The following is a 14,243-nucleotide window of genomic DNA, read 5'->3' as shown; positions in this document are numbered from 1 at the left end:
TTGCTATTGATATGTCGCTGATGGTAACATTTATAAACTGTCAATATGCACAATGACTATTTTTTATTGTAAATTTTATTGTAATGAAATCATCATACAACAATAAATGTGATGCATCATGTTACAGCATAAATGACAGCGCTTGATTCCCACAAGTTGCATAGATGTTTTGAAGACTACAATAATAAATGTAACAATAATGCAAAAACTTTATCCAAGCAAAAGATTTGTTTAATTTTATACATTCATGTGTTTTAGCTGGTACTTCCAGCATAGCTGGGAACAATGATATTGGCCCATTTATAGATGACAGGGATAAAAAGGAGAGCAGAGCCAAGCACTGATACTAAGAGAAATGCCCACAGGAAAACCCGGTCCAGAACCTGGGCCACAAACTTCCAGTCTTGAACAACCTAAAGGCATTACATTAGAATTCATTAGAACTCACAAAATCACATCATGCCTACAAGTCTAAAGTGAGACAATAACAATCTTACCTCTCTGACTTCATTCTCCTTCACCACATGAAGCGTGATGTAGCGTATGGATTCTAAGGCTGCCCGCAGACTGTGTTCTGCATTGGGCAGAGTGGTATCCTGGCCCAAACTCTTCTCATAGCCCAGCCCTTCTCTTCCAGTCCTGTCTGCTCTCTGCCTCCCTGCGGTGGTGGCGTAACGGTCCACATGGCTGCGCATGCACAGCAGTTTAGGCAGGTGGTGCAGAAAGATACGGCGGACCCAGGGCGCCATGCTGTGATGAGTAGATGAGGAGCGATGATGGATGTTAATGGCAAAGACGGTGATGACAATGGAAAGTGTCACAAAGATCATAGTGAAGACCAAATATTCTCCAATGAGAGGAATGACCTGGGACAGAAAACAACAGCAGAAAACATAAGTCATTCGACAATATGGATTATAAGATCATATAGATAATACTATCATATATACTAGAGATGCACCGATGTATCGGCCAACAATCGGTGTCGGCCGATAAAAGCTATTATTATCACTATCGGCCATTGGCCGATTGTTTAAAAACTGCCGGTGATCAGGGCCGATTATATCCTGTCAATCAAAAGGGTGCGGAAAAACGTCAGACTCTGCAAACGTGCAACTCATACATACTGTGTGTGAAGAAAATCACTCTTGTGTTGAATTTTAACACATTAACAGTTTAAAAATAGGGACGTTAAAGCAGGCTCTTTTGACCCTATGAATCACCCGTAGTTCAAGCCAGGGTTGCCAGGTCTGCGTTTTTTTTCCTACATCAAATATTATTTGTAGCGCCTCCCATCCAATAATCGCAAAAAGCTTTGTGCTATGTTACTTCTGACAAGAATAAAAGTTTCAGTTTTCAAATTCTGTCCATTTTATCATGACATTCAAACAACAAATGGCGTTTTGACGTTTTTAAATGTGACGTGTCAGATCGCTGTAACGCCTCAGTTCAGGCGGCAGTGCGGAGCGCAAGTCTTTTCTTCCTCTTTAATACTTAAAATAAAATAAAAAAGTTATATCTCGAAAAACATGCATGAACATCAAAGGTATGTTGAAAGATATAGTACAACTTACCGGAATGTATCATGTCTCATGTAATTACTTTATTTGTGTTTCAACCGCGGAAAGACGTCATTAAAACAGCTTGTGAACAATATCACATCATGTCTCATTTACCTCAGGAATGTTTTCCAATGTTCACAGTTCCTTCGCTATCTATAAAAACACTAGAGAGGAGCTTATTTACTGTTAATTATATATTTTTGTAAATTTGCCATGAAGACAACAAGTGCTTACAAAAACTACCTTATGTGATACTAAGTTTTATACAAACATTTCAGTTTTTATTTGAGTGTAATTATTATATCTGAAAATAAGCAGCAGCTGAATATAATACCTCTGTTGTTAATTGTAACCTCTAATATTGGACAAGGACATCAAATGAGAGGGTTCCATGTATAGTTTGCAACATTATTTGGGAGAGATTTTTTTTTTCCTTAAGAAAAACCAAACTATCGGTATCGGCATTGGCCGATATTATTCTGAATAATTGGCTATCAGTATTGGCAGAGAAATTTAGTATCGGTGCATCTCTAATATATACCATTCCATAGAATTTCAATGCCTATAGATGAATGAACTTATATTTGTGGTAAAACTTTATCAAACAGACAACCAATAGCTGAGAAATACTGCAATTTACTCTTATATTTCAGACAATAATGTGAAATACTTCAGAAAAGTGTGGTGTCTGGCACATTGACTTATAGTATATACCTTATTAAAACACAGAAGTCATTTCATATAGCTTTGAATTCTTAAAAAGAGTACCACCTTTGAGGAGGAAGGGATGATCTCTTCTATCACCAGAAGGAAGACAGTAAGGGAGACAAGGACGGACGTGCAGAGGGAGATTTTCTCTCCTCCATTAGATGGGAGATAAAACACCAGCACGGTCAGGAAAGACAATCCAATGCAGGGAATGATGAGGAAGAGTGTGTAGAAAAGTGGAAGACGTCGGATAATAAAGGAGTAAGTGATGGATGGATAGAAAAATGTCCCGTCACTTCTCAAACCCCGGCTACCTGTGGCCGTCACAATCTCCCATTCACCGTTGTCAAAATAGTCACGTTTGTCCACATGTACGTCCTCAAGGAGAATGTCCACCTTAAAAAGAAAATTATGCAGTTGTTACATAAATATCCCAATATTAAACACAGAAACTATCATATGCTTAGTTTTAGCTACTTTTATGGGGGCTTTATGATATTTTAAGGAGTCTGATTAAAGTGGTCACTGTGAACTGACAATAGATAGCTAAATAATCCAAAAAGTAAATAATTTTCAGAATTTAAATTTTTAATGCCTCTAATAACAGTTAAAAACATACGTGGGAACCATCGTAGGTCCAGGAGCCAAACTTCATGGAGCAGTTCTGAAGGTCAAAGGGGAAGAATGTCACATCGATGGTGCAGGCAGATTTATAGTTGGCAGGAGGGGTCCAGGAGATAGTGCCATCATATCTCACCACTGCTTTTGTCACTGTGGCCTCGAAATTACCATCTGCACTGCAGGTGAGAATCATTCAGTCATGAGATGGAGAGTCCAAATTTAATGAGAAGTAAGTCAAATTGGAGTATAAAATGTTTCACATTTCAAAAGTGAAGGTTTGTGTACTTTTACAGGCATGGAAAAGTTGGAAACATTAATTTGTCCGCCAGCTGGAGTGCCCATGATCGCCACCAGAGGGCACTCCTTCCATCTCCTTTGCTACCTTATCATGAACTCCATTTCCCAGTACCCGTCTCATTATGTGTGATTATGTTTAGTGATTACCTTGTTTAGCTCTGCCTTATAAAACCTGTGTTTCCTCCACAGTCTATGGTTTTCACTCATTTGTGATGAGGTCTTGTTTGTGTTACTGCAGTTCTGAGCGTTTTTTTCCTGGTTTCATTGTTTTGATATTTTGCCTCTTCTTTAGATTTCTTTGTTTGCCTGTTTCTTGGACCTTGTTTTATGTTTGGAATGTTTACCTGTGTTTTTACCCTGTGCCTGTTTATTGATTATGACTGCGGATTACCTACCCTAAATAAAAGCTGTGTTTGGATCTTCAACCTGTGCTTCAGAGCAGTATTGACCTATAGAAATTATAATGGTGGTCTAATTTTTCATTCTCTGTCAAAATCCGATGGCTCAGTGAGGCCTGCATTGACAGCAAGTTAATTTACACTTTCAAATGCCTGGAAAGGTACTAAAGACATATTTAAAACAGTTCATGTGACTACAGTGGTTCAACCTTAATGTTATATAGCGACGAAAATACTTTTTGTGTCATGAATACTTCATGAAGCTTCACGAATATTTTGTTTCGAATCAGTGGTTCGGAGCGTGAATCAAGTTGAACCATTGAAATTTCGAAACACTTATGACGTAACGAAGCCTCGTTTACTGAAATCACGCGACTTTGTCAGTTTGATACATGCTCCAAACCACTGATTCAAAACAAAAGATTCGTAAAGCTTTGAAGCTTCATTAAGCAGTGTTTTAAAATCGCCCATCACTAGATATTGTTATTTTGTTTTTTTGGCACACAAAAAGTATTCTCGTCCCTTCATAACATTAAGGTTGAACCACTGTAGTCACATGAACTGTTTTAAATATGTCTTTAATACCTTTCTGGGCATTTGAAAGTGTAAATTAACTTGCTGTCAATGGAGGCCTCACTGAGCCATCGGATTTTATCAAAAATATCTTAATTTGTGTTCCGAAGATGAACGAAGGTTTTACGGGCGTGGAATGACATGAGGGTAAGTAATTAATGACAGAATTTTCATTTTTGGGTGAACTAACCCTTTAATAATTTGTGTAACCACTACAGCTTTGAGCATGGGGAATGCTGAGTGTGTTCTTCCCCGATGTGAATATTTTTGTTCTACTCTTAGTTTTGTGTGAATACTTTCTTTAATTATGAATTCAGAAGTTATAGGGTGAGGGTGCCATTGTCTTTGAATCTGAAATTTGCCTATGTTTATGTTAGAGAGTGAGCGAGTTAAGACTGTTGTTAATTTAATTTCGTTTGTGTAAGTTATTTAATGCTAACCTTGTAAGTTAGAACTTTTTGTTTATGTTGACCTGGCCCTCTTCTGAAGATTTTTTTTGCTTTCTTTTTGTTACCATTGATTTTGATCTAAATAGAATTTGTTGTTTAATTTTGTTGTTCTGCTTCTTTTCTGGATCAGGGGATTGAAGTGACTGTCAGTCTTTTTCATTTTATTTATTAATTTTTAATAATAATAATATTGTAAGACTTTTTTGGATTTTTCTGGCTCTAACAGAAATGTTAAACATCTTGCTCAGTCCCTCTCAGGTTTCCTTTCAGACTCATACACATACTTGTCATAGAGCACAATGTCGGGAATCCAGATGGAGTCTGAGGGAACTCTGATGGAAGTGATGCCCAGGTAATGATCCGGATTCCATCGGAGCTTCATGTCTGTCCACTCCTGAACGCAGAGAGAGATGGATATATCTGCTGATCCCCACACAAAACCATAAAGAAAGTAATGTGTGTACGTTGGAAGGGTGTGCACTCATTACCAAATACCACCAGAATAGAACACATTGGCCACAGTGAAAATTGAATCTATCTAAATGCAGACAATATGTCGACAAATAATGAAAAATTATTACATATTAATCAGATCAACCTTATTGGGTTAAGTCCTGCTTTACCTGTTTCATCCACACATTGGTTGTCATCAGCTGGTTCTTCTCATCCTAACCAACAAAAATAATATATATATATATATTACATCTGTGTTATACTATTAACCTTGATGTTCAGCTGAGATTGACTTTTTTATGTTCTTTATGTTTGGGGTGCCGTATATCCCAATGCTTTACATGACAGATATAATGAATGATTTACCCCATTGTAACCCCATTAATCTAACCCTAACCCTTTTAGCTATCTGACCCCAAACAGAACATAAAGGTTAACAATAAATAAACTAGTTTAATGATAGAGAATTGCCTAATGTATATAATTTAAAATATGTTAATTGTAAGCTAAGATTTTGCCTGAATAAGGGGAACGCTATTTCAGAATGACTAATTCTCACCACATCCACCAGCTGGGAGATTGCCAGGCCAAATTTCACCTGCACCGTTCCATTTAGATCCTCCACTGGTCTCACCCATTTCTGGTAGTTTCTGAAGAGATGTTTAAACAGTTTGTCTTCTGTCTTGGCATAGGAAGACAGCACAGGAGGACCTTAAAGAAAACAACATCTTCATGTTAATCTCTCTTGTATTCAATCAATCAGGAGGGACTGGGACACTAAACGACAGAAATTAGATGGCAACAGTCCCAGATACAAGGACAGCACAGGGTTATAGAAAGTGTGACAGTTTGGTTGACACTTAGTCAATGAACATATTGATCTCACAATAAACATCTCACCCAAGACATATAGGCTTTGTAGCAAGCTTGCACCTTAGTGTCATCTACAAATTCAGACCAATAGAATTAATTCTTATTGGAATGACGGAATATCAGTGACTATCAGAGCTTGAGCCTTTCAAAGCTGCCTTAAAAATGACTTCTGTTTTAATGTGCAGTATACTTGATGAACTCTAATGAAGTTCACTTGGCTTTGCTATTGGATCTCCAGCAGCTGCTGCTATCATGCCAATATCCTGTGTGATGATCAGATTTGCCTCTCAGGGCCTCCAAAGTCTGAGTCACTAATGGAAACATGATTTGCTAAACACGTTCTTTTCTGTGGGGGCAGATAGTTATGAAATGAGATTTATGAATGTGAAACTGGTTTAGATGATCTGGGTTGTGTTACCATCACTGGTGGGAGGGATATTCTTCAAAGTGGAATGTCAAACACTACAGAAGTTGCATCCAAAGGAAGCATCCTAACTAAAATGGAAGCTTGTAAGAGACTGATTTAAAATGGTTTACATATAATACAGTCATTCTATGCATCATACAAATGCCCTTCATTTGCATACGACAGCTGAAGTACATTTGATGCCAAACAAGTTTGCCGTAAGCATGTTTCTAAACTAACAACACATACATTATGACTAGACCTGTATGTATATACCACACACACACACACATATATATATATATATATATATATATATTAGGGCTGTCAAGCGATTAAAATTTTTACTCTAATTAATTAAATAATGTGGTGATTAATTAATCTAAATAATCAAAATTTAATCGCACATCAATTTTGGCAAAGAAATTACCCCCAAAAGATAATTTGAAGTCATTATTGTAAAGCATCAAACAGGCATTACAAAAAGTAGCTTCAGAAAGAAATATTTTATTTGATTCAACATAGAAATTTTTACAAATGAATTTGGGACCATGAGGTTGAGTAAATGATGACTGAATTTTCCTTTTTTGGTGAACTATACCTTTATTTATTTATTTATTTTTTATTAATATGGAATTTTTTCAAGTGCGTTAAGAGTGCATTTAAGATTTTAACACATCATTTTTTACCATAACTAATTAATCTAATTAACGTGTTAAATCGACAGTGTATGTGTATATATATCACCATATATATACTGTATACACTACACTCACCAGCCTGTTTTAAATCTAAACTGTATATACAATTCGGTAGTCTTCTGGATTTCAATTTTTGGGATGTCTGAAGCTGGATGTAATATAAGGCAGAATCAATCATCTAGCCTCGCTGAGACTCAAGGGAATGATTTGGCCCAGAAGCCATAAAACACTGCAAATGTCATTTTTCTCATTTCTGTCTAAAATGAGGTTGCTGGCCACTGGTGCTGCATTTATCCTATATAAAAAGTATTCTAAGACCCAAACAGCATTTATTGATTGATGCATTTCTTTGCCTGGTTGATGCATTTCTGTGCCAATTATTCAGCTCCATATTTAGATATTGATTCGATTTTGCAATTTTATCTTAACACAGTTTCTGTGCTTATAAATCTTGAAGTTATTTAAATGGTCATTTCACAGACAACCGCAGATGGTATTCCAGTTTCAGCTTGTTTTCCCATTGATCAATATGTGTGGTTCTGGTCTCCCTTGATCAATATAAGGACTGATTAGAAAACATATTAATCCTCAGGTCACACTGTTACAGCTGACCTGTACTATCTCATAAAGTGATAATCAGTGTGGGTGAACATGTAGACCATGACCTTATTAAAACACTGACTTAAAACATGATGTAAAAGAACACAGTTGTGGTTTTTACTATTTTATCTTATAATAAATAAGATAAAACAGAATTTTAGAAGAAGAAAAAAAGCTACACATTAATGAACTGAATTGAACATTACTAATTAAAATGCAAAGAATGAGCATGACAAGTGCAATGCTAATGCTCAATTAATTGTATATCCCATATGCACTACAAGCATATGCAAGGCTGGTCAGTTCTACAATAAAGTGGTAACTAAATGATAGAATTCAATATGACCAAATCAACATGACTACATTAGGTTACACAAACAAAAGTCATTTTAAGGGTCAGATACCTTCCTATATTTTCACTTTTTACAGTATAAAGATACAAGCCCAAGGGAAAAGCCAAGAAAATCTATTTCCACAAAAGCCTTGCTATAAAATGTGTCATTTTAACCCAAAAGTGCTGTCTACTATAATATCTCTGAGGTGCGCTGTGTGTGTGGATGTAATCATCAGTTTGGCCTTCAATCCTCAAATAACCTCACTTATAGTTTTGTGGCACCTTATGTTTTTATTCTTTAAACAGAAAAGGAGACTGCGTTACCCTACAGTTTTAATTAATCAGATAAAATGACCTGTATGAGTAGTAATTCAGCAATCGTGGCTTTTTCACTAGAATGAAATAAAATAATGTGAATTTAAGTGATCAAACGTAACTAACAAAGTTCAGGTTCAGGGACGAAGGAGGTGGACGTTAATCATAACTTTAATCATAAAATATGCATAAACAAAAAAGCGAAAGGAGCGGCAGCAGCCGACTTCGACATATAAGCATAATAAAAACAGTTACGTAAAATGTCCCGGGCTCTCTGCCCCGCCCTGCTTCATACTACAGTAATGTTGATAAAACTTTAATACATTAGCTCACCTATGAACATGATTTCTGCCTGAGTGCCGTCGGATTGCTTTCCATCGGCTGTGGATGTGAAGATGACAACTCCCATGATTCCATGCTCATTCACGGCATCATCAAGCTACGCCTTAGTTATTGTTTTGAAAAAGCGACCTCTAGTGGCAAAACATACATACTGTTCATTTTAACTTTTAAAAGGACAAAGACAAAGATATCGCTTTCCTCAGCAGACATTCAAAAATATCTTAATCTGTGTTCCGAAGATGAACGAAGGTCTTACGGGTGCGGAACGACATGAGGGTGAGTAATTAATGACAGAAATGTCATTTTTGGGTAAACTAACCCTTTAAATATAAAATAGATGTTTTCAATGAATACACTTCTTTTTTCTAGATGAAAATGTCAAATGTTTCAATTTGTTGTTATTTGTTGAGGTACAAAGTTGCCTTGAGCAACAAACTTTTAAAAAATAAATAAAATAGAAATTAATGAAAATGTTTTTTGATACTGTTATATAGTGCCCAATTTTAAGCAGGAAAAACACAATTTTTTCCTCATTGATATCATATTGTACCTTAAAGTGTTAACAATTAACTTACATCACCATCTACTGTCAGAAAGAGGAAATGCATGGCGTCTCATGACAATTTTCATTATTAAGAGAACTACCTAGCCCGCTCACATGAAAATGCGTATCAATAGTATGCATGTGTAATCTCGTGGAATGTATACGCCAAGATGAGTTTTGGCGTGCGTATGATACACACTTTATGGCTTGTAATACGCACGAACCCCACACCACTACTCCTACCCAAGACTACCAAGCGTATTATATACACGCCATAAAGTGTGTATCATATGCACGCGAAAAACTGCGTATCATATGCACGCCAAAACTCATTTTGGTGTATATATTCCACGAGATTACACATGCGTACTATTGATGCGCATTCTCACGTGATCCCTTTCTATCCCTTTAAAGCTAGGCAATGTTTTTTATAAAACACTTTTTGTTATACTGGTTGAAACTCTCTTCACTACTTGATAGCAATCAATAATAGAAATGGTCTAAATATTTAAAAAGGTACATATATCTTCTGTGCAAGTCTCAGGACCAAAAGACCAATTTTCATCCAATCATTGCATTCGGTCCAAATGCAATAATAGGATGTCCTACCTGCTGTTAAAGGGGCTATATGTAAGATTTTTACTTTAATAAAGCATAAAAATACCCCAATATGTTTGCAGATATTTAGGAAACATGCTAAGTTCACCTACTTGTTTCTCAGAAAAACAATGCTACAGCCAGATATTCTACATTGAAATGTGCATTCCGTGTCGGAATGTCTGTCTTTGTTTTGGTCTGTGCCAAACCGTGTGCTGCCAGTTTATCCAATAGTATTTCGACATCACAGGTTGCCAGTTGGCGGAAAACACCGCGTATTGCAGCCATGGAAACCAGCAAACAAGAATCGCATAGAATCGCAGATTCTACCTGACCTAAAAAGCCTCTGCATCCATCTAAAAATCTCTATGAACGACAGCATATTAAAACACAGATAAATCAACTCATCAGCTTACAGTGTGTAAGTCTCCTCAGCTTTCATTGTCAATTGCGCTCCCTCTTGTTGCGTGTTCTCAAGCTGGCCACCCGCGTCTTTGAAGGAGGGGGCGGGGCAAACAATATTTTGAATTTGGACTGCAGTACCTATTTCGACCACTGGGTGTCATTCCTACATAGAGCCCCTTTACCGTATCTATTTTCATACCTTCACGCACCCTGCTCGCAGCCCTTTTAACACCGAAATGAATCTGCAGCAGTCAGGTGGTACAAGTTAAGTTGTTTCCGTTCATTATTATTGTAATGTTATGTGCTTTGAGATATGAGGTAATTTAATGTTATCTCTCATGACGCTTTGCAGACTCTGCTCCGGCTGTTCGCGTTCATGTGTTTTGGAGGAGGCATGGCTTTGGAGAACGCTCTGAAGGGAAGGTGGGATCTTATGCTTTCAAAGCTAGCTTGCTATTGCTAGCCTCTCTGAAATTTCCTACCCTATAGCTTTACTAGTAAGATTAGTACAGTAGTATTCTGAGTTCAGCCTATGTTAGCACACTTGTAACACTTTTTTATTTATAAATAAAAAATAAGTATTTTTTTTTCTTAATGGTCCTAAAGATAATTTTCTTTACAAAATATATTATAGAAATTATCTATATTTAAATTATATAAAATGATAGTATATAAATGATTTTTCTTTCTTTAAATGTTTCTTTCTTTAAATTTTCGGTTGAATTATGGGCATGACAGGCTTCATGATGTTAGGTGGGGCACTGAGCCAAGGTCAGAGACACTCACCTATAGAGGAGCAGAGGACAGCACAGCAGACCAGCAGGAGGAGAGCTCTGACAGTGCTGTGAGCTGTTACCATGATACCATCAGGAGCAGCAAAACCACAGAGAAGACCTGCAAGCAGACATGGGCATGCATGCACTTTATTACGCACAAATACAGCCCGAACTGTTATTGAAGACTTACAAGCCTGTTAGCAATTAAACATATATGCGGTGAAGACATTGCACATGTGCCTGAATGCTGCATCTTTTGCATCTTTCATGTGTGTGCAATTGATCACAAAAAAACAAGTCACATTATGTGACAGTCTGTAGGAATATCACCATGTTCTGCATTATGCACATGTGAACGGACCTTTACACACAATCACAAAAAGCATGTATCTATCCACCTTAGAGAGTCTGTTGAGATTATATTCACATTCATCATTCTGCAAACACCCAGTGTCTCTCTCTCTCTCTCTCTCTCTCTCTCTCTCTCTCTCTCTCTCTCTGTTTTTCTCCCTTTCTCTTTCTTTGTCATTTTCTTTTCCTTACCTGATTATGGACTGGAAGAGAGCAGAATTCTTTTCCATTTGGTTGTCGTGTGTCCATGCCAACCAGCATGTGTGTGGCTGCTTACTCACATACAAGCCGTCATGGTCTCCTCCTCCTCCTCCTCCTCCTCCTCCTCCTCCAGAAAGGCAGGCCCACCCCCCCTCACCCCCATTTTCCCGCACAGAAAAAAAAAACAGCCAATCACAGCCATGGATCCTCCATTATCTTGTAAAGTCTGCCCCCTCCTGTTCAAAAACATGCACACGTTAATGAGAGTACAAAAGAGTTCCTTCAGTCTTTTTTTAGGCTAATGACCCTTTTGTGGATAGAGAGACAGAGCGAAGACCCTCTATTACATAAAGTGTAAAAATTGACCCTATTCACTTACCTACGTACTTACTTTCTTACATGCACATTTCTGGTCATAATCCGAACGAGTCATGTTATTCAAAAAAAAAATTTAAAAAAATGCTTGTTTTAGTAATCTTTAATCTAAATATAATAACTTGCTTTTCTGATGATCTCACTTAGGCCATAAATTGGCCACCAACTTCATGTATGTATGTATGTATGTATATATAGGCCTATATATATATAATATATATATATATATATATATATATATATATATACAGTAAAACCAAAATTTATTCAGACACCTTGAACATTTCATTCATTAATTTAATTTATTCACTATAGTTTAAAATTTTTTTCTTTTTTTATTTAATAAAATATGACAAGATCTCAGAGTTAAACTGTGTCAGAAAAAAATAATCTTAATTATGTCAGATAACACTTAAGCAAAACATGGTCAGGTCAAAGTGTCTGAATAATTTTTGGTTCCAAATTTTTATCAATTTTACTGGTAGTCCACTGTATGAAGAATTTTTGGGTATAATATGTCAGTTTACTTTATTTTGCTATCCTCACTTACATAAATGAAATGAAGCTCTAGCGCAAGTTCTGCCAGGAAGACTCAAATGTTACGTCACCTATTAGTTCAGATCTAACCAATCATTATCTAACACTTGGAGTATAAAAGATCGGTACTTACACATGTCTGAGTTCGCAGATGCTGACGCCAACCTTCACCTCCATCCACCCCACCAGCATGTCCATACTTCCTGGGGGTCGGCTACGCCCCTGCCTTCATCTTCAGGCAGGAAACGCAAAGTCCGCAACCCTCAGGATGTGAGCTACAGACGGGGCCCTACGCCAAAGAACCTTATCTATATTTGGCTTGCTGATTGGTAATAAATATCATTGTTTCGTTATCTTGCCTCCCGAGTCTTTCTGGTAGAACTATAGTGTCCTGCACCCACTAGTAAAAAAAGTATAAAAAATTATATGTAGTGTCTGAATAATTTTTGGTTTGACTGTGTATGATACTTAGATTAAAATGAATTAAAAGAATAATTATTTAATTCATTTAATATTCATTATTTCATTTTGATATAATCATGTGAAATCAAATGATAAATTTATTAAAGCATTACAAGCATGTATAATGTTCACATTATAATTTGAAATTAGGCCATAACTAAACCGTAACCAACTCCTTGCATTTTATCTTCTTGCGAAAGTTTGTACAAGATTTTAAATTTGGCTTGGTATAAAGTAATTACATGATTGGACAGAGTTTATGTTTTTAATAACTGCTCTCACTGGGCAAGCAAATTTGTGCAGTTTGCTTGTTGTTGTTTGAAGTTCAGTGGATTGGAGTTTCAGAAAGTCATTGTGTAAATTTCCACCGCTTCTTATAGAGAGCTGTGGTTAGAACTATTATATGGGCAGATAAACTATGCAAGGCGTGTGATGCAGAACCTTGCTCTATTTCTGTTTTTGCCTACTGTGAAGCTGCATTTGTTGAGATGTATGATGTGGAGGTGGTTAAGTACATGTCAGTTGAGATGTGTGGTTATACATGTGTAGCACATATACGTACATAGTCACTTTCAGTTCAAAACCTGTAATACACAATCTTTTTGCTTTGACTCAAGGAATTTATCTCGGTTTGAACGGCCAATTGTATTTCACCTGACATGCAGTAATATAATTAGTATAAGTGTATTTTGTTTCATAGAGACATTTTAAGACACTAACCTTTTGCAAATTTTCCATCAGGTATAATTTTAACACTGCTGAAGTGGCAGAGAACACTAAAGAGAATTTAAAATGTGACATACTGTATAATTTTTTACATTTCTACCTGTCAAAAATGGTTAGGAAACTTAACTGATAACACGATTCCCTGCAGTATTATATGTAACATTGCAAAGACAATGACTCTTTTGTTGTAAAAATAGTCATTATATCCATTTTAGAATTAGTATAATACAAATGATTTTAAATGTATGCTGTATGTTTGTACGAGCACATTTCCTTTCGCAGTAGATTATACATGTTGATATAGGTGATGTACAATACATGCAGTTTTTTTTTTTTTTTTTTTTTTCTCTTCTTTCTTCTTCATTATAATAAAGAAATCATTGAAAAGAACATTTAGGCTAAATCAGAAGTTAAAATTTAAAAAGTAATTTTACAACAGTTTTTATTCTAAAAGTGCATATGTAGTCCTATGTTACATAAACTATATGCTTGTATTTTTCTAATTCTGAGAGATTTAATGAAAAAAAATGTGCACAGAAAAATAGTGACAACAGTAGTGACAAACAAATAATATTAAAAAAAAAAAAAACCTCTTATTATAAAACAAGTGTCAGGGACACAGACAGAGGCAGACAGG

The 14,243-nt window shown here is 36.2% G+C and overlaps 1 protein-coding gene across 2 annotated transcripts; it reads right to left on the bottom strand.

Moving 5' to 3' along the window:
- Window positions 1-57: 57 nt before the first annotated feature.
- On the bottom strand, window positions 58-11,633 carry chrna5 (cholinergic receptor, nicotinic, alpha 5). Of its 2 annotated transcripts, XM_051870610.1 has the most exons (9): window positions 11,498-11,633; window positions 10,965-11,072; window positions 5,621-5,772; window positions 5,232-5,276; window positions 4,893-5,002; window positions 2,890-3,067; window positions 2,334-2,666; window positions 498-866; window positions 58-413 (listed from the first exon to the last, which is right to left on the bottom strand). In XM_051870610.1, the coding sequence occupies exons 2-9, from the start codon at window positions 11,035-11,037 to the stop codon at window positions 255-257; spliced, it is 1,419 nt and encodes a 472-aa protein (XP_051726570.1). In that variant the 5' UTR covers window positions 11,038-11,072; window positions 11,498-11,633; the 3' UTR covers window positions 58-254. The 2 variants fall into 2 exon arrangements, with proteins under 2 accessions (XP_051726570.1, XP_051726569.1); XM_051870609.1 differs by lacking the exons at window positions 10,965-11,072; window positions 11,498-11,633 and adding an exon at window positions 8,624-8,714.
- Window positions 11,634-14,243: the final 2,610 nt, after the last annotated feature.

This window comes from Ctenopharyngodon idella, chromosome 18 (genome assembly GCF_019924925.1).
Source record: "Ctenopharyngodon idella isolate HZGC_01 chromosome 18, HZGC01, whole genome shotgun sequence".
In the NCBI taxonomy this organism is placed as follows: Eukaryota; Metazoa; Chordata; class Actinopteri; order Cypriniformes; family Xenocyprididae; genus Ctenopharyngodon; species Ctenopharyngodon idella.
This window is presented reverse-complemented; position numbering and strand designations above follow the sequence as displayed.